At 41.7% G+C, this 26,340-nt stretch overlaps 1 protein-coding gene across 1 annotated transcript; it reads right to left on the reverse strand.

Moving 5' to 3' along the window:
* Positions 1-11,245: 11,245 nt before the first annotated feature.
* Positions 11,246-17,805, reverse strand: LOC133901900 (cyclin-T1-4-like). Its single transcript, XM_062343439.1, has 6 exons — positions 17,159-17,805; positions 16,997-17,078; positions 16,245-16,379; positions 15,909-16,087; positions 11,521-11,666; positions 11,246-11,441 (listed from the first exon to the last, which is right to left on the reverse strand). The coding sequence occupies exons 1-6, from the start codon at positions 17,686-17,688 to the stop codon at positions 11,410-11,412; spliced, it is 1,104 nt and encodes a 367-aa protein (XP_062199423.1). The 5' UTR covers positions 17,689-17,805; the 3' UTR covers positions 11,246-11,409.
* Between the last annotated feature and the right edge of the window lie 8,535 nt (positions 17,806-26,340).

Consider the following 26,340-nt stretch of genomic DNA (forward strand, 5'->3'; position numbering starts at 1 on the left):
GAGGGTCTTAAAATTAATTTCCCTGTGGCACATGCGGTGCACACAAAATCCGATGGTTGTGGGAATTTGGCAGTATTTATGCCATGACCAATTGAATTGCAGATAATTTTTCGCATCATTCCAACACCGGGATAACCTAGGCGATCATGCCATATTTGAAATGTGTCAACATTCTGAAAAATTACCTTATATGCAACATGTGGTACGGGCTTGATGTATGTATAGTACAATCCTGAGGATAAAGAGGAAATTTTTTCTAGTATTTGTTTTGCATATCCGTTATTTTTGGTAATGAGGAGATATTCCTCTTTGTTGTCATCGTGAGTTTCAATATGGAAACCATTTTGACGGATATCTCTATAACTCAGTGGGGTACGTGTTGAATCGGGATACAAGAGTGCATCTTCGATTGTAATTTGAGTACCCATAGGGAGAGTGATTATGGCGCGACCAGAGCCAACAATCATAGCATCGCGTCCTGCGATCGTCAAAACATTTCCTTGACTCTTTTTCAGAGTTTGGAAATATTTAGTTTCCCTTAGTATAGAGTTAGTGGTACAACTATCCACTAAGCACATCTCTTCTTCATTTGGATTGTCTCCCGTAATCATCTATATATATAAAAATAGAGAATGTGAAATTCTTCATAGATATATATAGAATACATACAACTTTATTGAGTATCAATGTGTTGATACAATAGTATGACAACAACCTATTACAACACTATGTAGGACATAGATATTAATAATATCTAATTAATTAAGAGCCTAATTGAAGTCTCCAAATAAGTCATTGGAAGCAAAATCCACTAGCATATTGTCCATGCCCTCAAGATCCTCTTGCTCTTTAAGAGTGATGTCGTTGTTCAGTTCTGGATGAACATTTTGGGAACAACTTGTCGTCCTGGTGGTGTCAGATTGAAGATTGAAATGAGCTTCAAATCTTTTGCCTTGAGTTGGTCGGCTTCGTCCAACGGACTTTAGGTAAAGATCAACCAAGTGTTTTGGGGTGTGGCATTTCTTAGTTGTGTGGCTGTAGCAACCACATTTACGACAAATATCAGATTTGTCTTTGTTATTGAAAATGCTCTTCCCCTTGTTATTTCTATGGAATTTCTACTTCTTTATGTGGTTGTTCCTGCCTTTGAAGTTCTCTGGACGATGTTTGTTGCTGTCGAACCTCTTTGTATTCTGAACATTTGAATTTACTTCAGGTAAAGGGGCAGTGCCTGTAGGGCGCTGGTGATGATTCTTTAAAAGAAGTTCATCATGCTTTTCAGCCTGAAGTAAAGTATGAATTAATTCAGAATAGTGCTGATAGTTTCTAGCACGGTATTGTTGTTGCAATACCCTATGGGCAGGAAGCATTGTAGACAAAGTTTTTTTCTATTTTCTCCGCATCAGTGGGAGCTTTGTCACAGAAAAGCAATCTTGAGCAGATTTTGTGAACAGCATGATTGTATTCTCCAATGGACTTAAAGTCCTGGAGGCGAATGTTGGACCATTCGCGTTGTGCATCAGGTAGTATTACTGCATTTTGCTGTTCATATTGCTCTTTGAGCAAGTTCCATAGGTCATGTGGATTTTCATCCATCAAGTATTCAGATTTTAAATCTGGATGTAAATGGTGCCTTATGTAGTATAAAGCCCCATACTTGATTTGATCTTGAAGTGGCGGATCTCCCTCTTGAGGGGGATTAATTGCCGTCATAAGTCCGCGGGATGATAGACTTATCTTCATATCCATTGCCCATGTTAGATAGTTTTTACCATCTAACTCGAGTCTTTCGAACTCAATATTGGATATTTTGTCCTACAAATTGACCAATGATTAAATAAATTTACATTTTGGGTAAATTAAAGAATCATGGTAATGTTGTAATAGTGCAAAAAATTGTACAATCAAGTTAATACTTGAGTTGGATAGTGTAGACCTCAAATTATATTGGTAACACATTGAAGGTAGTCACCAAAATGATGAAAACCTTTTAGTAGTGGGGGCATAATCTGTAATTATTCAGTAGATGCCATGAATTCCACTAACTTGTGTTATTCAAATCTTGTGTTAACACTATGTAGGTAATCACCAAAATTGGTGTAGACCTTCTTTAATTCATATACACATTGGGTACGCACGTTGAGGATAGTCACTATATGTAAATATAGTGTAGATCCCTCAGTAGTTTATAGATACTACCTTGTGTATGGCCAATATGAAGTATGAATTAGGGTAATCACCTAAAAAGGTGTATAGTGTTATATCAAGTGAAGAGGTAATCACATATTTTGCAATAATATTAATTTTATATGAAAATTAATTGCTATTGCAAATTAATTTGAATGCATTATCGTAAAATGCATGTAACATATAAGATTTTCAGAGAATACAAGGACTGGAACGTATATATTTACAACATAAACAGAACGAAATACAATTATAGTTAAAGATAGGGGCTATAACATAATTTTACAGGACTGTAAAATTAAATACTGAAATTGGCTATAAAATGCTAAAAACCTGAGGGGTTTTTTGTGAAAAAGCCAATTTTTCAATATTTTTTTGACTGATGGGCTGAGCAAACTTGGGCTGAGGCCTTTTTAGCCTTTCGGCCCAGCCTGGAGCACCCCCTCCCACCTTTCCTGTTGCACAGTATATATAGTGGCCGGCTAGGGTTTTCCAAACCCTAACTTGCTTTGGAGCTGCCGCCGCCGCCTGGTCTCTCGGGAGCTGGGCCGGCTATCACGTGGGGGGTGGGGCCGCCAGCTGGGGAAAACGGGTGCTACAACGGTGGGGCGCGCCGGCCGGACGTCAGTGGCGGTCGGCCGAGGGGCCTTCGGGCTGCTGGCCTTGGAGTGGGTCAGCCGAGCCACCGGGCGGAGCAGCGGCCGGACGAGCCACCGGAGCAGAGGGTCGGGCGGAGCATGGGCCGGCCGAGCCGCCGGAGCGGAGGGTCAGGCGGAGCATGGACCGGTCGAGCCGCCGGAGCGGAGGGTCGGGCGGTCTGCCGGCCTTCACGGGTGGTCAAGTCGCCGGCAAAGCAGTGGCCGACCGTCGGAGCAGAGGGGCCGGGCCGTCGGTGGGGTTGCAGAGCCGAAAGCTAGTCGGACCGAGTCACCGGGAGGGTCGCCAAGCCGCCGGAGTTCGGGCCGCCGGCCGAGGAGTCGGCACGGCTGGGTGTCGCCGAGCAGAGGGGCCGGACTGCCGGTTCTCCGACCGTTCATCGTGCAGAGGGGCGTCAGCAGCCGAGGGGTGCTACACCCCTTTCCCCCTTGCACATGCACGTGCCTTGGCACGTTTAGAACCCCTCGGAGGGGAGGTCAGAGGCCGCAGGGGCCCATGACCCCGGGCGGAGGCCCGGACGGCGGTTAGCCGCTGCAGTGGCGAAGCAACGAAGGGTGCGGCCGAGCGGCGCAGTTGGTGTAGCCACTGTGGAGCCGGCGGTTGATGAAGAGGAGTCGGTTATTTGGATGAACGGCGCAGCGGCCATCGAGACCGTGGTGGATGGGTCCTCCGAGATGACTTCCACAACTTCAATGCTGGAGTCGATGAAGGCAGGTGTGTTCAGATGAAGCCCTGGGAAGGAGAGGCAGGACGGTAGTCCGCCATTGTTCCCGGGAGGCTTCTGCCGCACCGAACACGGAAAATCCAGTCGCGGCGGTGGCCTTCCGTGGTTTCTGCCACTGCAGTGGGAGGAACCACGTTGGCCATGTCCATGGAAGTGCCAGTGGGTGGCACTGGAATAGAGGAAGACAGCGGAGTGTACTCCGGAGAGTACAACACGTGTTCCTCCGGATCTTCCTCCTCCTCGGATGCCATCTCCAGTGTGGTGTTGAAGAGAGGTGCAGCACCGCTGCGTGCTGCCATGGTCGATGGAGGGCCGGGGGGGGGGGCAGGGGCTGCTTGAGCCCTCAGAAGGTCGTGGTTGTGGCCATGACGGTGAGGACGACGCGTGCGGCGACGGCAACAGCGACGGGCACGCCGTTGGCCAAACGGCGAGATGTACCGTAGAACTGCCGCCTCCAAGTACATCAAACAGCGAAGAATGTCTCCAGTGGTGGATGAAGGTGAGGCCATCTCCTATCTTGTACCTTGTTCTGGGAGAGGCCTTCGTGCCTTCTCTGTTGGTGAGGCCGGTTGGCCCTTCTTCTTCTTTTTTCTTGCTGCTGTGTAATGGCCAAAATGCTCTTTTGGGTGATTCTAAGTGCTGATGACGTGTTGAGAGTGATTTGAGAGAGTTTTAGAGTAATGAATGTTGATCTATTGATTGCTGTGTCACACATATATATACATGTTCAAAGGGCATGAACATATCCATTCAGTGGTGAATGGTTGCCCTTTGGTTCAATAACTGAAAGCAGTTAGTGTGCTAATTGATCACATGCTAAATATCTACTTGTAACAGATTCGCTCCAGCTCACTGGCTCAGTTTCACGCGTGTGCTATGTCAGCTCACATTTGCACTTACAAAATGCGGGGTAACACAAAGAATCAAACATACTTGATCCATGTAGAAAATTGGTCCTTGGATTGCATCTAAAATGAATATGTTTTGGGCTGCTGAATTATGAAATTTTGTTCTGAGAGGAACATTTCAAGAAAATTGTGGACTGGAATGTAATTTCATAGAAACTTGGTTTAATCCAAAAAAATCTTATCTAGATGGTTCTTGTCCCTATGGGTTTCCTAGCCCATGCGTTGGCTGCTAGGCCCATGCAGCCTAATCACCCGGCTGACTAGGTTTACTGAACCCTAGTAAATAAGGGGCTCGCCATGGCACGACTCATTGTGAAGCCATTGCTGGTCGGGGATGGTTGTGACAACGATGATGATTGAGGAGTGGCAAAGCGCAACGTGAAGGAGATGGTGCTCGTGCAGTGTAGAGATATCAATGGTATGCATGAGGAATTGGTGTGCCTTATGACCAAAGGTAACAAAGATGATGATGACCCCTCCTATGATGAGCATGTTGAGATGCTTAAGAAATATGATGATGCCATGCATAAGCATAAACTAAAGTTCAAAGCTCTTGAAGACATTATATTTATGTTTCTACTCTTGCTATGTTTGGAGAATTAAATGCTCAATATGATGAATTCAAAGAGAGACATGATGATCTAGATGCTAGAAAAAAGCTTAGACTCATCATGACATGACATCAATGAGTTCACCTCTAAATTAGATAGAATAGTTTGCACACAATCTATATGAATATCTCCTAACTCTTAAAGTAGATATCCCTACAATAATTAACATGAACATGTCTACTTCTTGTGATGATCATGTAAATGTTTAGATTAAACTTGCATCGGTGAACGATATATTGAAATAAGTGGACGAGTTAACGAAGAACTTGGACAAAAAGGGCAAAAGGCAAAGCCTCTCAAGGTCAAGTCCTTGGTTGGTATGGGATTACGCTTGGTTCGGAAGGTCTTTGATGTACGCCCTGACAAAGCTTGTGAAGAGAGATGCAAATATGACTACAAATGACATGAAGCTGACCACAAGTCCAAGCAATGTCACGAGACCACCTCCAACAAGGAGAACAAAAAGAAAGTCAAGTCCAATGGTCTCACTACCTAATCAATAAAAATAAAGATGCAAAGGCAAGTTGGAGTTCCCACTTCTCATGGTTGGAAAGAAACCTATTTGGGTGCCAAAGAATGTGATTGCAAACTTGGGTGGCCCTAAGAAGGTTTGGATATCCAAGGCCACTTGAAGCCTTGAAATTCTTGGGGAGGATTTGAGGCTTAACTCGCATAAGAAGATTTTCATGATTCAAGAGATATCATTGAAACAAAGTCAAGCTTCTTCACTCATCCAAGAAACACAATTCTCTGTGCATGACAAAAAGGGTAACTAGACTTAAATTATTGCATTGTTAGGCATCTAGTCCCCTTTCATACTTACGTATGCACAACATTGTAGACTTCACTTGGTATCCTAGTATGCATATTTCTTCTCTATACTTACCATTCTAACCAGAAGCACTTCCAAGCCATATTCTAGATTCTATTGGTGGAAATAGCTTTGGATTCTGAGAATCAATTTCTAGAATTAGACTGTTTGTTTCAACTTTTGATATGGATACTGGATTTTGCCCCAAATCTAAGGCTGAAACAAACACACCCCTAGTATAGGGTACAAAAGTTGAAACAAGCACATCCCTAATGATCCCGTAGTTGGACATCTAGCCAGAAATTGTTTAGTTATAATTTTATTGTTGAACCGAAATAACTCTTAGAAACTCAACCCATACCCTAGCCATATTGGTCCTTCCACACTTGAGAAACAATGCTCATATCTTATCCCCACAAACTTCTACCTGAACCAAAAAAGACACGAGAGAAAAAAAATCTAATTCAAGTATGTTTAATTGCATGTTCAGTGAATAAAGCTGCTTGATGGAATTCAACCTACAGAGATAGGCAGCAGATGTTTAAAATGAATTAAGTTGCAAAAGCAGAAAAATAAGCCCAAATTTAAGAGAATTTTGTGGGTAAAAATCATGGAAAATCAGAGAAAATTTCTGAGTGTTTCCCAAGGGAAAATATCATCATGGTTTCAAGATGTCATTCTAGGGGATCCATGAACCTCAGAGCCCTAAACCTGGCCAACCCTGAGCCGTAACCTCGCCGGAAGCTGCCGAAGAAGACGACGCAACAAAAATGGTGGGCGCATAAAAGAAAAAAATCGTCCACCTGATGATTACTTAGTCCGAGGATCCAATGGTTAATATTTTAATTGGGTTTCACGCCACATAGATGAGAAAATTCAACAGATGATTAATCACAAATGAAATATAAAGATACTCTCTTTTAAAAAAACTACCATTTTTCAACCAACGTATTTCATGTTTTACCTTGAAACGTTAAACAGTGTCCATACGCCACAGCTTTAACTTTTTGTTAGAATCTTCAAACGTTGATTTGAGACACAAATTAAAAAGAATTCACTTCCTTTAGCTCGATTTTATGTCATCTCATTCTAAGGTTGCCGTACCAATACGAATGTCAAAAGGTTGTGCATTGTTGGAAAAACTAGTAAGGTGTCCGTGCGTTGCAATGGTTTCAAAATATGTTTAATATTATTTATTTATTTCTCACAATAGATCAAACTTTAATTTGCCAGATTCATTCCCTTAGCATATTAACAAGTAACAGTGTATATATATATATGTTAGTGATTTGGTTTAACTATCAATATGAGCCATTTGATTTAAGGTGATGAATGGTTGAGATCCTTCGGATTGGATCTGCTTAACTCTGTGCTTTTTATATTACAACAAGGTGGTCCATGCAATTGTGCAGCTAGATATTGGGTCTTAAACATTCATATTAATTAGTATATTTTAGTTGAAAAACCGATTAAGATTCATGCATGAGAATGAACTAATTTCAATAATTTGTTCTAACTAGAAACAACCAAAGTAAAATTGACTTATAAAGTTCGATTCAATCAAACAGACACAAATTAGAATTTCAATGCAACTTGATCTATTCTCTCAATTAATTGTGGCTAGGCTCAGCCAGCACACACAACTCGTAAGGTTGGATGGAGCAAGGCACAAAAGGAACTTAAAGGAAAAAAAAAATTGCTTTTATCTCATCCAAGATAGTGGAGAGTCTCAAAAAATAGAGAAGCCTGTAGTTGAGCACCTATCTAAAGGTCCAATTGGCATCAGTAGTTGCACGTAATTGTTGAAAAAGATTCATGACAGGTGCTAGGAACATCTATGCGTTGGACCAATTGTTGAAAATTGCAGGTATAGATAAAAATGCATTCATCTATTCATCTAAAAAAACTTAAGCAAAAACCATGTTCTCCATGCAATTATTGATGCAAATATTTTATCTATAAAATCAAAGGCATGCGCTGCACAGTGAAAGAATTACTAAAAAAGAGCTAGAGGTAGTCGGTCAAGCTACAACATTAGATGCTGGCCAATGAACAGCATTTCATTTTACATCCTAATTTCTTAGCTATTTTACCTACTAATTCCTGGCTTGTGGCAACCCTGGACATGAGACCCAGTTAGTAGCAATGCAGCAGAAACATTGCAAATAAGCTCCTGTCCACATTGACATGTCTGAGAAGAACTGCTATGGCATTAAGGAACTTTAAATCATACAAAATATGGGAAAAAAATATAAAATTGGAAATAGAAGCACCGGATAGATATTGAAGCATCTAATATAATATGTCGCTCGCATATGTTACCTAATTGTTGTCTGCATGCAAAAGATGTGTCATAGAGTGCCTAAATATTAAGGACAAGAACTCTGCAGCAGCAATGTTCAATCTCCATATTCAAAACCTAAAGAAAGAAAGTTCAAGAGCCCAGTCTGAAAAAAAAAAATAAGAAAAGCACAACCTAAAAAGAGAAGAGGATATTTGACTTTAAAAAAAGACTCGAGCATTAGAACTTTTGATGTTCTTATTATGAACACATGGGGTTGATGAAAGGCATTCTATTTAATCAGATGATATGTTTGTCTGCAAATGATGTTCAACATGAAATTTCTGCTAGTACTTTCCTTGATTAATCTGCAATCAGGTGTACAAAACATAACTCCAACTATGAAATTCTTATGGAAAAATACAATTAACATCCAAACCAAACAACGACAAATTCCAAGCAAAGACAGAAGGAGGTCTGCAATAGTGTAGTGTAGGCTCGATGTGCAACAAGAACTAATGTGCAGCAACAAATGAAGAAGATGGACTTCTGTTTTACCCAGCAAAGAAAAAGAAGAACTGACATGCAGCAACAGAGAAGAAGAACAGTCAGCAGGTAGCTTAGGTTGGAGGCAAGCAACAAGGCTAACATGTCCATATTCAGCAGGTGAACAAACAGAAGACCATCCCGTGAAGTGCAGATGCTTTAGAGGCATAATAGATTACTCCAGCAGTGCTACATAAAAAATTCAGAAGAAGAAAGCCATGGAGACACTTCAAATACTTCGTGTAGCTGTTTCTGAGTTCAGAACAATGCAAAACTAACCCGGCCGGCTTCAGAAAATCATCGCGTGTGGCCTAGAAAGTGTTAAGCATTGCAGATTTTGTGAGATGCAGAAGACATCACCAGATGTGTCCTGTAGAATTATGCAAAACAAGCTACAGGAAGGCCCTCAGAAAATTAGTACCGCTCGTCAGTACAAGCTGCGTAAAAACAGACCGGTAGAGCTGACTTAAAATATTTATGCCGTATTAGCTAGAAGGTGTTTAGGCTTCAAATATTTATGAAAACCACATGAGTTCCTTGAGAGTGCACTGTAAAATTCTTTTTTCAGATGATTAGAGTGATCAAAGAGGCCACACATAAATCCCGAAGCATGTCAGCAGCAAACGGCTCAGTTAAACTACGAGGCCGAGATTACAGAATTTCTCCAGCATGTTTGGCCCTCAAATTACCATGATGAAATCCAGAGTTTTCACAGAACCAATCATAATTTTTACATACTATTTAGGTTACCCCGCCGGCGTCCGAGTCCTTGTCATTGGCGTTAGTGCTAGCGGCAGATGCGGCGGCTACGGTAGCAAGCACGTCATCCTCAACGGCACGCATGATGGCCCGACGACGAGCCTGTCAACCTTGGATTGTACATGGATCTCCAAAGGTTTACCACTTTGCATTGAGTAATCATTACGTACTTAAATTAACTGACAAGTCAAATCGTGCAGGCAAGAACCACTCCATCTGAACAAACTCAATTCAATGTGAGAGAGAAAGCAACCAGCATAGATGAACTCGATTGTTTTGATCTCACCAGCGCATGTACCGACGTCCCAATCGATAGCGTCGTCCTTCTCCAACATGCGTCCCCACCGGCGCCGCTGCCGCTGGTGGAGGCAGAGCGAGCTGCTGGGCGGTGAGTCCTGGGTCTGCTTGGTGGTGGTAGAGGTGGAGTGGGGACCCAGCGGCGACTGCTCCTGTTGCTGACCGGCGGCAAAGGGATGGCAGAGCGAAGAAGCGATGGGCCGGCAGAGCGGAGGAAACAACGTCGTGGTGGGCAGTTCAGTTTGGGGAGGGGGGCGACGGTTTCCTCAAGAGGTGGGGGCATGGTTTACAACGGTTTTTTATTTCGTGGTTTTTCTGATTTTTATTTGGTTTTTTATTAGATTAGATGGGAGGTGGAATAGGATAAGAGGTGGTACGACGAAACTGATGCTTTATATAGTAAAGATATTTTTATGGCTCTGGTAGGCACGAGAAAAGCTTCAAATATTTATGCCAAAGAAAATAATTACTAAATGTACCCCTGATCTACTATCGATAAAGAAAAAAAAATAGTCTGAGTAGAGAGCTAAAATGGAATATAATGCTGCATTCACAACATCTTCCAGCACTAATCTCTAGTAGTATATAAAACACGAGTTTTGATTCTCACATCAACTCTTTTCTGTCCTCTCCTTTCATCTAATAAAAATTCCTAAAATTCAACCAATTTACTTACTTTTATTATCCATCATCATCCTTCAGTTTTCTCACCTCGTTACTGACTACGGATATATGACCTATTTTACTAAAAATAAATAAATAAATTAAGAAAAATTAGTAAATAATCTTCTATTTTTTTTTTTTCAAATCCTATCTAAAATCAAACTACGATAACACTTCTAACGTATTCATTCAGCGGTGCTTCTTTCACGTATCCATACCTTAAATTTGTACTTAATGATATTTAGGTTTTGGTTAGCTAGTAATGCATGAGACATCCTATCAATGCCAGATCCTACCACATGTGTCCTATTTCTGTCATTACCTACTCATTTCTCTCCCATACAAACACGTGAGTACTGTCAATTTACTTCTATCCAATAGTGCTTATGACCGAACACTTACAATAGTGAACAGTAGACGCAGGCATGTATTATACTGCCAACATACAAGCCAGCCACAATAAGTAAACGCTATCCAAACGGGCAAGAGAGAGTTTCAGAACTGACCTGGGTCTTCTTTCATAAGATGAAGCATGTGCATTAAGAAAAGAAAATTACAGGTCCTTGAGAACGGAAAGATAATTTACATGCACAAAACAAGTAACCATAAGCTGGCTGGGATCAAGGACCATAAAAGCACAAGACATACAGATTCTAAAGATCAAAATTAAGTATCCATGAATCAAGCATGTAGCACACTATTTTAAAAAAGATTATTTTCTTTTACTTTCCTCGAAAAATTTGAGGACAACATTTCAAAATAAAAATTTCCTTTTGTACACAGCCACACGGTTTGGCTGTAAAAACCTCTAAGAAAAAAGAATGGATATAATTTCAGAACACTTACGCAGTTCAGTAATTAAAGAAAGTGACCACATATCAATGTATACATATTTCTAGCAGTGGTAACTACAAACTAAGTAAAAGTATCTCTTGGTATAAAACGAACACATTGAATACTACACCCTAAATTAGCTCCTTCAACTGCTGGACAACATCTGCAGTTGCAACAGAATGATGCGGTTAGATGAATCATACTACAGAACCATGCTCACCTTGCTATTAAAGAAGACTCACCTTGAACAATATATGGAGCCGTCTTGAATTCATGCCAGAATTTCGGGTGAAACGTAATGTCATAGTGGAGGAACTTTGCAGCAAGGAATGCAGCTCCAGCAGCAATGTGATGAGGTTTGAACTGAAGCCAAAGTGAACTTGGGAGCCTGCAATAATGAAACAACTAAGAACAATAGTTGGACGATACTTAAATAAAAACTCAAATAAGAGCTGGACAAACCATCGATTAGTGAACCGTGCTCATGAAAAATAAAGTTATTTGTTTCAGGCAACAAGACAAGCCATGTCAGCAAGAGATGCCAAGGGTTCAAGACTCCATAAAATATCTACATTTTACAAAAATACTAAAGAAACCATATGCGATGGTCCTTACCACTAAAAGATGCTTCAGGTGATAACATTATCGAAGAACCTTCTGCAGAATTTGCCATATTGCTAAACTCTAGCAATTAGACATGCCTCTTTGGATGCATACATCAATTCTTTGACCAAATAATGCTTCAGCGGCATATGCCACTCCAGGAATTGCAAATGTCATGATAAGGTTCTATTTGAAAGGCACAAAAGCGAGAACCTAGCAAACTCCCGCGGAGTTGCACTTTGTTTTGTTTGCTAACCAATTCTCGAGTCGTTTTTGTGTATAAACCACAATATCATGTTGGAATGTTATAAAATAGTTTAGGTAATGCTCCATATGACTGTCTTTACTAAAGGCGTATCTAACTTCTGAAGCACCACAGGCACATCACATGAAAACGTCAGTGTCACTGTCAGAGAGGCAATGTCTTTAGTAAAAGAGAAGTTGGCCAGGGAACCTCTACTTCTCTACATATAAATTCCAATGGACTAATTTATGATTGAATCAACAAGTCATGCAAAGTTTATGGCCTTAAACAGAAATACACAAGCACAGTGAGATCTGCATGAAACAGAAAACATGTTCAATGCTAAGGATCTAATAAAAGATGATCGATTGCAAATGTGGCAACTCTCTGTCAACAAATGTAAGCTCAAAATTGAAAATTTTGATACAAAATTTATAACTTAATTTGAAGTAACTGAGGCCAGGCCATAAGAACTGATACTTGATCTGTAATAATTCAAACAATAGCAGCGCACTGTCAAGCTTGTCCTCTTCTCGTACAGTTAGATGATTAGATCATGTAGTCATGGAGTATGCCATAAATATTAAGATGTATGACTTTAGAATTACGTTATTAGGTTAAAGTATTCTTCAAGAGTCAAGATCCAAAAATCAATACTGAAGCGAGATAGGCTTATAGTTTGATAGGTTTTTCTTCTGAACAAACAAAAAGATTACAGTTAGGACCAAGACTCACTCTGATTTCTGCAACACAAATCTGTATCAGCTATGGGAAATCAGAAGGTGCACAATTTTTCTTTGTCGTCATCTTTTTCTTCCAAACATCGCAAACAATGGTTGCTACCTATTATGATTCTTGGGTTTAAATGTGTTTTTCATTAACAACACACCAATCCTCTGCTAAGACTATCACAGTAGAGCACAAAATTTTATTGACAAGTGGCCTCACAGCTTAAGCCAAACCAGAAAGATACATATACCCTAGCACACTGAAGAAAGCATATTTTTGAAACTAAATCTAATGAATTCAAATGCATGCTCACAAACCAAATACAACCGATAAATTTAGTTGAAACTGAAAGTTGTCCAACACGAATGTCGAATTGTAGGATACATGGAACCAGGAATACAAGACACACAAACATGAATCCTCACATCATCATAACATTAGAACTCCAATATTCACACCATGCAAGGTCAGAAATGCTAAAAAAAATGTGCTAGAGGAAGAAATACAGTGACATCTCCGAATGATCAGCAACAATAGTTTTCTTTAGCTAGAATGTCCACCTAGAACCCAATGGCAATTTCCACTTAGTGCGAACAGACAGTTCTAGGTGGAAATTTTGAGAAGGATAGGGGCATCTCAAATAAAAGATGTATGTTATATAGCTAAAAAATGACACCACTTTAGAAAAAAAGATATTCAACAGCTGAACTCGATAGTGAGCATGATGAAATATTTAGTACCACCTCCAGTGCAAACCAGATGTCATCATGGGCTCAGTCAAATTTGTGCAACTCTGACCACTATTATACATTGAAGTATTTAGATTTGTGTGAATGAGATAAGTAGATTCGCCATCAAAAGTACATATATATCATCATAAATTCATTAACCTATGTAAATATATTTACAGAAAAAGGGATGGTCAGAGGTGTGTATAGGAGACTGTGTCATGTCCTGAATGGCAATTAAATCAGACCGGGGGAAGAAGTACAGTAGCAGTGCAGGATATCAGCAATGAGTGTAAAACCACAGATCTTGAAGGATGCAATTACTATCTCAACAAATCTTACAGGAGTTCCTCTTTTCAATCATTCGATCACTTAATAGTAGGCAAATAGGCAAAAGAAAGATTAATACCCTTCTTAAAAGGAAAATTTGCATTTACAGCTCAGCACATCCCAAACTAGCTATTCACAAAAATGGCTTATCAAACCTGAAACTCCCACAAGAAATCCAGTGTTCTTCAAATATTCTAGTGGTGTATTCAACACCTGACACGGTTTTCAGAAACTTATGTACAAAATTAATTAGTTTTCATTTCCATGGTCTACTATAGCATAGTTGGGAGTTCCTAGTCTTGCAATTGTAAGCCTACAATTTTCTTTGCTGCTTTTTGTTTTTGCTGTGCATATAGTTCAACGAATCAGAATGGGAACACAACTTGGCCTTTTAACTACTTGCAACATAGCATTTCTTTGATCGAGCTCGTTATTAACATTCTATCAGAACATATTAGTTTCTAGCCATTTACTCTAAAATGCAGAAAATATACCACAAATAACATGATCATGCTCACAAAATGTCTTATGAAGTTATATATCAGAAGAGTACAGCGCCATTAATAATTTTTGTCATGTTTGCAAACTATGTAATCAAAGCTTAAAAAATTACAACTAAATTTTTATGCCTAGCAAATCTACCATGTTTCCTTCCTTGAAGATGAATGTTGCACAAAATTAGAAGTGCACATGACAGAATCTCAATGCAAGCAAGACTACTAGATATGCATCCAATATTTTAACACTCCCTCAATTCCCAAATACATGCCATTCTAGCTTTTAAACTGTGTGCATGGCATTCAAGATAGCACTTACAATTTTGCCTTATGTACCCCTCTCTTTTTAATATCCATCTTTATTTGCAGCTTCATTTGCTAATACAGATTAGAGCATTACACACCATCAAAAAAGCAATAATCAACCAAATGAAGGTTTCCAATGAGGGTAGCATTGTATTTTGTAGGTGTTTTGATTATTGTGCAAAATCATAGAAAAACCTATTAAGGAACAGAGATACTTTGAAAGATAGCTCAACAATTCATATTCTAGGATATACCTTCATACACAATGGAAAACATTTTAATTGATCATGAAAAGGTACAGATACATCAGGATAGACTGAAGAAGTCATGTATGAAACTGAGTGTTGATGAAGTATACATAAAGACCAAATCCAGGTATTGTATTTACACAACTAATTGAGATAAGAATAGAAAGAATATCCATACAAATTCACTTACTTTCACCAACATTAATATACAGAAGGCTGAGCAAACTACAAATAATAGTCAATACTACATTCTGTGTTAGTTGATAGTGTCGTGGATGATATTCAAAGTACTTATTTTGTGACAGGTAAGACAAGCGCCGGGGATATTCAGTTCTTGATAATCATTTGGTCTCCCATTATAGCCATACCACCCTTAAAATCTCTAAGCATTCCTTTCATCCAATCTCATCCAGTGTTGCACAGGACACAAACTAGTCCAAATGTTGTGCTTTGGCTGCAGAGTGCAGAAAGATCGACCAGGATGCAGTGCCTCCAAATGAAGTTAGTTGATGAAATGGCCCTAAGAACTGTGTATGCATCTTCATTACAGTTTAGCTATCTATAGATCCACAAAAAGTTGTCTGGCTAGCATTTACCCAGGTAAGAATTTCCATTTTTCACATGTAGCAGTTAAATTATTTTCTTTTTGTCTTTATGCCAGATTGGAAGAATATTGATTATTTATAACACTATGATCCACACATGGGTGCACAGAGCCGTCTACAAGTTTGAAGGATAACATCTAAAGACCCAAGCCTGTCCAACTTTAGAAAAGTCAAAGTCCAAATGATATGGCATTGCTAGTGTGTATCAAAATTCTCAGTAAGGATCCAAACGAATGAAATTTGTGCAAGATGGCTTGGCTGTTGTTTAAAAGAACTAAGAAAAGGAAATATGTTAGCAAGTAATGATCAACTAATTTGTTACGAAACAGGAAACACTTACCCTTCGTTGATCAGATTCCAAGCCACATTAAATAGTACAGTATGCGAGAGCCCTAGTTTGCTTAAAGCAGAGGAAAGGGACGCATATGGATGGGCTACTTCAAGTTCAAAATCAAGTGTTGTCAGTATCATTTGCTCCGCCTGTATGACACTCTCTCTGTACTGTTGAAACCAGTCTTGCTGAAGAAACAGAATATAAATCATTAGCAAATGACAGATCCTTGTGGCATTCCACAATTTAGTTCAGAAAAATAAGAACACATTCTCAAGTCAACATACTATTGAAGGAGTACATTAAACAAGGTAGAGTTTGAAGGTATTATTTGTATGTACTTACACCCCGTAGCATATAAGGAAGGAGGTTGAATTCTTGATTTTGAGAAACTTCACACGAAGCCCTAAGAACAGTATTCAAAAGGCATGCTGTTTCTTCCGACTTCGCTGCCAGAAACAAGGCAGCGGTTGCAACCAACTGCAAAGTTTTCGGAAAACATTGGTCATCATGAAAGTGATAAAATTAGATTTGATATATCATGTATCCATATAGAAAAGCAGATATCCACATTGCCTTTATGCTGATATAATGGATATGGTGAAGGAAAAATACATGAGGCATTAGCAAGAATGGCACGTGCAAAAGCCTTAACAGGCCAAGTTACAAGATGCACATGATGATTTTTTTTTCTTTTTGAGACAGAAGATGCACATGAAGATGATAATAGCATGGTGGGTTAGTACCGTGTGGGGGAAGTAAGGCTACATCCAATTGAGTAGACACAGATTCTTTCATCACATGTTGGCTTGTTGCAGCTCACAGGTTAACCATTTGAAAATAATAATTTTGCATTGGATGTTTTGTTGAGCTTTTATGTTTTTTGGTTTAGAACACTTGATGATTCTTCCGATCTACACCTTCTGGCCACTAAGTTGCACATGCCAAGGAACAAATATGCTCTGGGTTATTTTCTGGTAGCGTTTGAACTTATTCATTTGAGTTGAATTAAATCAATCCCATGGCAACCCAACAAAATCAAGTTGCATGACTGGCGAATTCAGGTACAAGAGGTAAAAGAGGTAAAGAAAACTAACAAATCTATCATGGCAGGCGTGAGATCTGTGGAAGAAGAACCGGTGGCAATACACCACGGCCGTAGCGATTGTTGTTTGTGGACTGCAGTAGACACAAGCCCAAAGATTAGCAATACAAAGACAATTCAATAAACGAATCAGCATAACAGGCAGCGAACTTACAGCCCAAGGCGGATGCCAAGGCAGCGCAGGTAGGCGCAGTAGGACGCGCGCAGCCTCGCCTCGAGCGCGGAATCGATCCCGTCCCTCCGCGACGGCGACCGCCGCTCAATCTCGTCCCGCGACAGCAGCGGCCCAGGGTCGCCTTCCTCCGGAGGCCTTTCCGGCGCTGCCGGGGCGGCCTCTGCAGGCGGCGGCCGATCCCACCGAGGATCGGGCGGGCGGCGGGCCCGCTTCGGCGGGGGCGGGTCCGCGGCCGGGTGAGAGTGAGGAGGAAGAGGAAAGAGGCGCTCTTGGAGGTGCGAGAGCGCGAGCGGGTCGGAGGGGACGTGGTAGGGCACGGTACCGGCGGCGGCGGCTGGATAGGAGTGCACGTGGGGCACAGGATAGGGGTGGTAGGTGTCGTCGTGGTCGCGGCGGCGGCGGCGGCGGGGATTGGGGTGGGGCGGAGGGTCGTTGTGATAGAGGTGCGGCTGCAGGTGCTGGTGGGGGTTGTGGATATCCGGGCCGGCGGCGAAAGATTGGAAGGACATGGCGGCGGCGGCGGCGGCGGCGGTGATGGCGTCGACGGAGACGGCGGTTGAGAATCCGAGGGGGAGGATTTGCTGGGGTAAATAGGGCTGGTCGGGTCGGTGGAGCAAAACTATATCCGTCTTAAACCTGTTAGCCTTAATTGATCCGAACCAATATAAAAAAATTAGGTGAAAAATAATACTCAAATCCGTATTCATTGGATATCCATCGGATTTCGGTGCCGTCAGGTTTTCACTCATCATCTTTGAGTAATTCGTCGGTGGTGCTATACAGAAGGGGGTGAAGGTTACGCAAGGCGGAGACAAGAGCGCATAGCGGCTGTGGCTACATGGGGAGGCGTCGGCGCGGAGCGACAATCGTAGTTGCATGGGAAGCACTAGCGAGTAGCGATGTGAAATGGGGGGTGACAACGTGTGGCGGTGGCGGCAGCATGGGCTAGCACAGGCTGATGGCAGCAGTGCAGAGGTTGTGCATGGGGAGATGCTGGCGGTTGCGCGAGCCAGTGGCGCAGGGATCAGACGCCCATCTGGTCGGGAGTCCAAGCCGAGGAGAGAGAGATAGATGGAGAGAGTGTTGGGTTGGCAATGGTAGATAGTTTGGATGAGCTAGCCGGTTAGGTAAAAGGTGAAAATTGAATAGCATGTACAAGATTTTATATTACCTAACCTCGACCCACAAACGAGTTTAGAAACTTGAGTCTGACACGATTCATTTTGGGTACTGATTTGTTAGATTTATAGGTGAAAATTTGGATCCAAATCTAAACCCATCGAACACAGAACCCATAGGTACTAACCTTACGGGTTCAATTGTCAACCTCAAGGATAAAGAATTGGAGAGGTGAGGAGGATTTGTTGGGGGATTTTGAATAGGATGTTGTGCTGAAAGCACGGAAAAGCCAACTAAACAGTGCGGTTGATATAATAATCTGTTTTGATTAGAAAATAAAAATGCATTTTATTTTAATTAAATTTGCAAGCTGTTATTGAATCTGCTTCTTGACACGTACATGAACTAGTAAGGAAAATCTATAACACTCTTCTATAAATCACTGACTTTCTCTTCTACCCATAATTATTGTGCACGTGCAAATACAGGGTTTTTTCCAATATATATTGCGCATAGCATGATTTTTTGACTGACTTATAATCCTTTAATTACGATCAAATTTAAAAGGAGGTGGCAAAGATGATATTTCTTTTTGACCCGAGATGACATGATACTTTTCAATTGAGCGAAATTTGTTGTGATCTACTTTTGAGAGGCGTAATGTTTGTAACCCACGTGTGAAAACAACCATTAGCTAACTCTACTATCAAGAAGAACATCCTATGCAACAGGGTTTTCTACAATAAGGAAAGTGTGGCCACCTTACATTTTCACTACAAAGTAGAATGTGTCAAGGTTTAGTAAAACGATGTAGTACTTGTACAGGTTAGAGATATTGGTTGGTAGCTGTCGATTGTAAATCAGAGAAAAGGACATATAATATAGACAGGTTTGAGCCTCCTACGGGATAATAATCCTACGTCCTATGTGGTACTTTGAGACTTGTATTAACTCAAGAAATGGGATTAGAATGTAAGATGTTTAGATCTAATCGCTAAGCTATTTGGGGAGTTCTTCGAGCTTGTGAAGTTCTTCTGGACTTGAAGGCTTAGAATCAGATTGTCTTGGTCGTACCCTTGCCCTAGTTTATACAGTGGGACAAGGAGGGGTCTTGTCGCACTCGAAGTACCGAGTGTAAAAGAAGGAAGATGAGATGTAGCCCTTGATTGTCTACCTCGAGTAGACAGTCGAAGTAAAAAATAATACTATAAAATGATAGCAAGAATCTTTAAAGTCAAAATAGTATTAGCTCCCGACATTATGTTTGGAAAAGGCTAAAAAAACCGTCAAAGTCAAAATAGTGAGAAAAATAAATGTAAAAAGATAAGATACATGGTCAAAATATTGTAGCCCTTGATTGTCTACTCGGGAGAATGCTCGAGTAGGTAGTCCAAGTTATTTTGCTTAGAGTCAAAAATAGTACTGCCCTGACTATACGCTTGGAAGAAGCTAAGCGAATATTTGATGGGAGTATGGTCCAATCTTCTAAGAGGTAATGTGATATGTTGATTTAGTGGAGTTTCGACGTTGACGATCTAAAGGTTCTAACTAGAACAGATCGAGAATCCTCGTAACCAATACCACTACTCCATAGTTATCAACTGTGCCGAATGTGGTTGATCTCGCCAAGAAGGTTTTGTCTGCAAGCGAATCGAGAACACAAGTAAGAGCACAGTAGATTCAATATGAATATTGCTAATTGCCAATGACAGACTCAAGTTGGGGTTCCACAAACCGATATACGATGAAACTATCTAAAATAGAATAATCTAAGAAAAAACTGAGACTAAACTATGATAGCTACTGTATATATATGAAAGATGCAATAAGATCGACCTAGGGTTGTGCGTCCATAGAAAGGAGCGCACTCAACTTGGACTTAGACCACAACACGCTTACAAGGTCCGGCATAGCCTAAAATGGTGATACAATAACTTATTTCATCGACTATGATTGATTTCTAAGGAATATAAGAGTAAGATCAAATCAATTGGAAAAGGGCTCGTGGTAAGCTTTCCAGGAAGTACAAGAACACCTTAATTGGACTCCGTATGCGAAAGTTATGATCGTTTTATGATTGATTTTCACATATTTCGAACTAAATTTGGAGTCCGACTTAAAGTCCGGTTAGACTTATCCTTCCAGGGGTAATATCCATATTATGTTGTGGTGCTTATCATATATTTCTAAGCAATAAATCATCACAAAAAGTTAGTAGCATTCCATCCTTTATCAAGAAAGAATGAATAGCGACGAACGAGTTTACTTTATGGTTTAATTGTCGTGCACACACTTTTGTAATTGGTCCTTGTATGTTGTGAGGAGTATTAGTGTTGCATATATCTGAATGAGTGATGTTCAAATCTTATGATCCAGTTCAGATAACATGGAATAACGGCTAAAAAGCGCATCAACAATTACATTGTCATTACCTTTCTTATCCTTTATGACATATGGAAATGACTCAATGAATTTTACCCATTTAGCATGTCATTTATTTAGTTTAGCTTAACTCTTAATATGTTTTAGCGATTCATGATCAAAATGTATAAGAAAGTCTTTGGGTCATACATAATGTTGTCAAGTTTCAAACACACAAACTAAGCATACAATTCTTTATCATAGGTAGAATAATTTAGATTTGACCCACTTAATTTCTCACTGAAATAATCAACTAATTTACCTTCTTGAATTAGCACACATCCAATTCTAATCCCGCTAGCATCACATTTTAGCTTAAAAGTCTTACCGAAATCTAGGAGTTAAAGAAATGAAGCGTGGGTGAGCTTTTCTTTCAACAACTTGAATGTCTTTTCTTGTGTAGTAATAGTGATACTCATTTCATTGTCAACTCATTCAACAGGGCATCAATAGTGCTGAAATCCCACACAACGTGTCGATAGCATCCTACAAGATTATGAAAGCTTTTCACATGTGTGACAATCTCAGCGGTCGACCAGCTCTTTATGGCTTCCATTTTTGCTTCATCCACTTCTATTCCCTGTGGAGTAGATTTGGTTCATGGAAAAGAGATTCGGTTCGTGGAAGGTGCACTTTTAGAAGTTATCGAATAAACGTTTATCTCTCAAAGCCTTCAGAACAACACATAAATGATCAAAGTGTAGTTCATATGATTTGCTATAAATCAAGATATCATCGACATATTAGCGATAGCATCACCATTAGCTTAGGGTTAAAATGATATTTTCATAAGTAAAAAATAAATAACTTAGGTTATATTTTGATCTGTTGCATTCATGCCGACTCTGTAGTTGCAGTAGACCCCTTTCTCTCTCTCTGGAATTTTTGGGTGGAAAGTGTTTTAAAAATTCTTTTGAATTCGGTTTAGATTCGAAATAGAAATAAAAATAGAAAGAAGTTAAAAAGAGAAATAATAGAAACTCAACCCAGGCCAAAACTCCTTCAAAATCCTGTCCAAAACCCCTTCCCCTCTCCCTCTCTCTTCCTCTCTGCTGCAACCCGCTCGCTCTCTCTAGGCCAAGCCCATCTAGTCGAGCCGAGCCGGCCTCCTCAAGCCAGCCACCCTGCCTCTCTCCCTGACTGCGGGCCCAGCTCAAGCCACGCCAAGCCAAGTCGAGCCCCGGCTAATCCCCTACCTCCAGCTGCTCACCTCCCCGCTCACGCGCCACCACCACTGTCGTTACCAGTCAACGCCACTACTTTGCCTCCCTGCCCAAGCATCGAACCGCCATGCGCACACAACCCCTCCCCTTCCACTTTCAGCTCTTCAATCACACGAAATGGTCGCTCGTTGCCATTTTCGCTGCATGGATTTAACTCCAGCGTTGAAGTCTGGCCAGACCATGCGTCCCACTCTCTCCCTTCCCCTCTATAAATTCTACACCATCGAGTTCACCGCCCTTTTTGTGCACCCCATCCATCCATTCCCGCTTTTTTTCCTCGCTCAAATTGCCGTTGCCGGCCTCTTCTTCTTTGGCTCCTGTGAGGAGCTCCGTCGCCGCTAATTTCACGCCACCGTGCTGTCTCTAGCCTCCCTGACTCACTCTTCATCCTCGCAGGACACCTCGGACTTGATTCCGTAGCTTGCCGTTGCCGTTCGGCCAGCGGAACACCTCTCCCACTGCCTCACCGACTGCCATCACCGTCGTTCTCGTCACCTGGCCTTTGCACCATTGCTTTGGCTCCAAATTCCCTTAGGGTGAGTTCGCGGTGCTTCCTTTTCCTTTTCCGTTGGAGCCTCCTTCCGGCCAACTCCGGCCACTCTCCGCAGCATAGTGCTGCCGTTGGCCGCTATGGTCCACCGTGGACCAGTGGACCGAGGAGCTCCTCTCGATTCACCGCCCGGTGGACTCGGTCCATGCGGGGTTTTCCTCTTTGAAACAATTCTTTCTGATTTCTGACGTCATCATTGCGTAATAAACCAGTTTTTTTATGCTGTATTTCTTTTCCGCTGCTGTGTAATTTTTTTAGGCCTGTGTGGTCATTTTGTATTAAATAACATTGTAATAATGAGTATTGTGTCTTTTATCCACTATTGACGTCGCTATATGTATGTGTAAACTGATCCTAGCATACATATGGTTCATATTTGATTTTGGTCTTAAAACTGGGTGTGACAAAGGTGGAATCAGAGCTATGTTGACCGTAGGACGCAAGTCTAGTTAGAAAGGGTCGCGTGTTAAGGGTTAATTCATAAAAAGCTATATTTATAAAATTTTGGTTACCTTTGGGCTTTCTTTCTATTGCTTTATTGAAAATATTTTACTGATACTCTCTTATTTTCAACCTATAGATGGCCCACACGAAGATCACCCCACGCAAGCGTGTCCTAGTCCCCAAGCAGGAGTTCCTACTGGTGCTGTTTGGGTGCACCAACCCCCTGCTGAGTTCCACTCCGGTGAACAGCACGTCGGCTACTTCGCCCGCACTCTTTGGTACTTTCTTCAGGGCTTGGGTTTCCACGACGCCCCAGACTACAAAGGAGTCAGAGTCCCCCTCGGAGGCTATGGTTATTCCTGGATAGTAGAGGTCAGCATGTTTGAGAAGCCTACTGATGACGGTCTTCGCCAGGTTGACCGTGTTCACTCCGCCATCGCCCCCTCCCCCCGAGCTACCTTCAAGGCTGGGATCGAGGACACCACCCGCCCAGCTTTGGTTGTTCTCTACCAGGAGAATAGACAGGTTCTCCGCCTCACTCAGTTCGGCAAGTTTCCGTAGCGTCTGTCTTGAAGTCTGGATATCATCTTCGCACCTGTCAATAATGAACCAGATGGCTGTCTTAGAGAGCAGGTCCGCCTCACCGCCACCCTGTACGCTGAGCTTGGCAGAGCCCTCGACGAGCTTGAGGATCTACACCAGCATCACGCGAAGCAGGAGCAGAGCATCTACGAGCTTCAGATGCTGCTGGAGGTCCCCGACCAGGTTCCAAAGGAGGCCCCCAAGAGGCCAGTGGCTGCACCACGCCGTTCCCCTCTATGCAGGAGGCTTCATCTGGAGGCTGTAGCAGGTCTAGCAGGCGCTGCAGATCCAGTAGGTCCAGTAGGCCAGGAGTAGTATCGAGTTAGGTGGATGTTTCCCCGCAAAATAAATCGTTTAGATCGTTGTGTTGTTTGTCCTAGTTTGTGTTTGATGTTTGTGGTTGTGGTTGTGTCTGTAGTGTGAACCTTATTAAGAGTTGAATCTTTGTATGATTGTGGGTGTAATGTGGAAGTTTCTTCCTCCACATTGCATTAGTTTTCTAATAATATAATATTAGTTGGGAGTTCTTTGCTCTTGTCCTACCTGTTCCTGTCATATTTTTTCCGCCTTTGCTATATCCTTATGTTCCCCGCTCGTATCATGGCAACCAACAGATGGTGAACACCAGGAGTAATCCCCGCATTGATGGCAACACCAACAACACCAACAATAACCAGCAACTGCCGCATCCACCTCTGCCACCTCAGTTCAACATGGAACAAATGATGGCTATGCAAATGCAGATCCTTCAGGGATTAGCTCAGACCATGGCAAATATGCAGCAAGCCCCTGCACAGATGCAAGCTCCTCCACCGCAAAACAAGTTGGGGGAATTTATGAGAAGCAAGCCACCTGTGTTCTCCCAGGCTGTAGAACCAATGGATACAGATGATTGGTTAAAGGCTACAGAGAAGAAACTCTGGATAGCTCAGTGCAATGACAGCGAAAAGGTCTTGTTCGCTTCACATCAACTCTCTGGACCAATCGCAAATTGGTGGGATGCTTATACCAATGCTCATGAAGATCCACAAACCATTACCTGGATAGAGTTTAGAAACAGTTTTCGTATTCATCATATACCAGCTGGAGCAATGAAGATCAAGAAGAGGGAATTCCATGAGCTAAAGCAAGGAGCAATGTCTGTGAGTGAATATGTAGCCAAATTCACTCAATTGTCAAGGTATGCCCTAGAAGACATGTATACAGATGAGAAGGAGCAGGAGCATTTCTTGGAAGGACTAAATGATGGGATTCAGTATGCATTGCTTCCTCAAGACTTTTCTAGCTTTCAGGTTATGGTGAACAAAGCATTGGTGGTGGAACACAAACGCCACCAGATGGATCATAAGAGGAAGATGTCTTCTCAAGGCCAAGGCTCAAGCAGTCACTCTCGTCCTTGCTATAGCCCGCCTCAGCAAGGATCGATGTTCCGTCAACAGAATCAGAATAAGCCTCAGATGCAAGTACCACGCTCAAGCTTTTAAGCCCCTCATCATGCACCACCACCGGCACAACAGCAGGAAAATGGCAATCAAGCACCATCCACTAGAAGAGCGTTGTTTCGTTTGTAGTGAAGAAGGGCACTATGCCAATAAATGCCTGAATAAGCAAGTCAACAACACCCCGAAGCAGAATGGCAATGGGAATGCTTCAAGGCTAGGTCAATATTAAGCTCCAGGCCGCAATGGAAATCAAGCACCAGCTCCAAACAATCGTGCTCAACAATATTACGCACGTAGGCGAGTCAACCATGTCACTGCAGAAGAAGCCCAAGAAGCGCAAGATGTGATGCTTGGTATGTTCTTTGTCGACTCAAGAGCATCACATTCTTTCATCACCACACGATATGTTGCAAAGTATAATCTGCCAATTCTGCTTATGAATCAGCAAATGATAATTAGCTCTCCTGGAGGAGAGATGAAGGCAAAGTATATATGCTCAAAGCTAAGCCTTAATATAAGGGGGTAGACTTCTTACACAATCATGTTAATGTCTAACTTAAAATGTGATACGAGTTGCTTAGTATTGCATAGGTTTACAGTAGAAGTTGAGCAGTGAAATGTTTCATTGTTCGCGAGGATAGGCTTAATAATTACTTGCACAATGATATTGATGATGAGTGGTGAGCATGAGACGAGATGTGAGCGGTGTTAGGGGTATCATCTGCCATGGAGGAGGTTCTCGGGGTAGTTTGAGGAAGGAGCCTGGATACCGTAGATCGCTTTGCATTGGTTAAGCACTGATCGTTGGTCACCATTGGCTTAAGCACTTACCGTACTCACCACATGCTGATCTAATGGTAAGGCGAGCCGAATACCTTTGTAGCTGTGATCATTTGGGCCTGAACATCAATAGTGTGAGCGGGAGAGCTTGGAAGAGATATCTAGTTTGCTCCGGGAGTAGTTCTACATACCTCCGCGCCAAACGATGCATGTATCAAATGGTTAGGGTTTATTGGGAAAGGTTGTCATGAGTACCCTCTTGTGTGCACTTTAGTGGGTGGCACAAGCTGAATGGTCCTCATGTCGTGTGGGTAAAGGAGTATCCCCTGCAAGGTATAAAAACATTTCAAAATGTCGCGCTCTTGGTCATGAGCATGCCTTTTATCCATGCGCACCATCATAGAGTTCTATTGTAGATTGTGGTTGGCTATGTTGGTTGTGGTGGAGATGGTTCGTGTTACATTTATGTTCGTATGGTCCCAGTTACAATTATATACTGTTGGTCTTTGCAGGGCATAGTGGTATTGTTGTTAGTTAAGTTTAGGTGCTCACACATGTATGTGCGAAGTTGCTTTTGCATGTAAATTTTACTTAACCATG

Source organism: Phragmites australis, chromosome 2 (genome assembly GCF_958298935.1).
Source record: "Phragmites australis chromosome 2, lpPhrAust1.1, whole genome shotgun sequence".
NCBI classification, from domain to species: Eukaryota; Viridiplantae; Streptophyta; class Magnoliopsida; order Poales; family Poaceae; genus Phragmites; species Phragmites australis.

Excerpts from the sequence above, each read along its gene's own strand:
- LOC133901900 (XM_062343439.1), bottom strand. The coding sequence starts at position 17,688 with ATGTCCTTCCAATCTTTCGCCGCCGGCCCGGATATCCACAACCCCCAC. Across the intron at positions 16,088-16,244 it reads TTCCTTATATGCTACGGGGT|CAAGACTGGTTTCAACAGTA; the intron begins GTAAGTACATAC and ends CTGTTTCTTCAG. Across the intron at positions 11,667-15,908 it reads TGGAATCTGATCAACGAAGG|GCTCCCAAGTTCACTTTGGC; the intron begins GTAAGTGTTTCC and ends TCATTATTGCAG.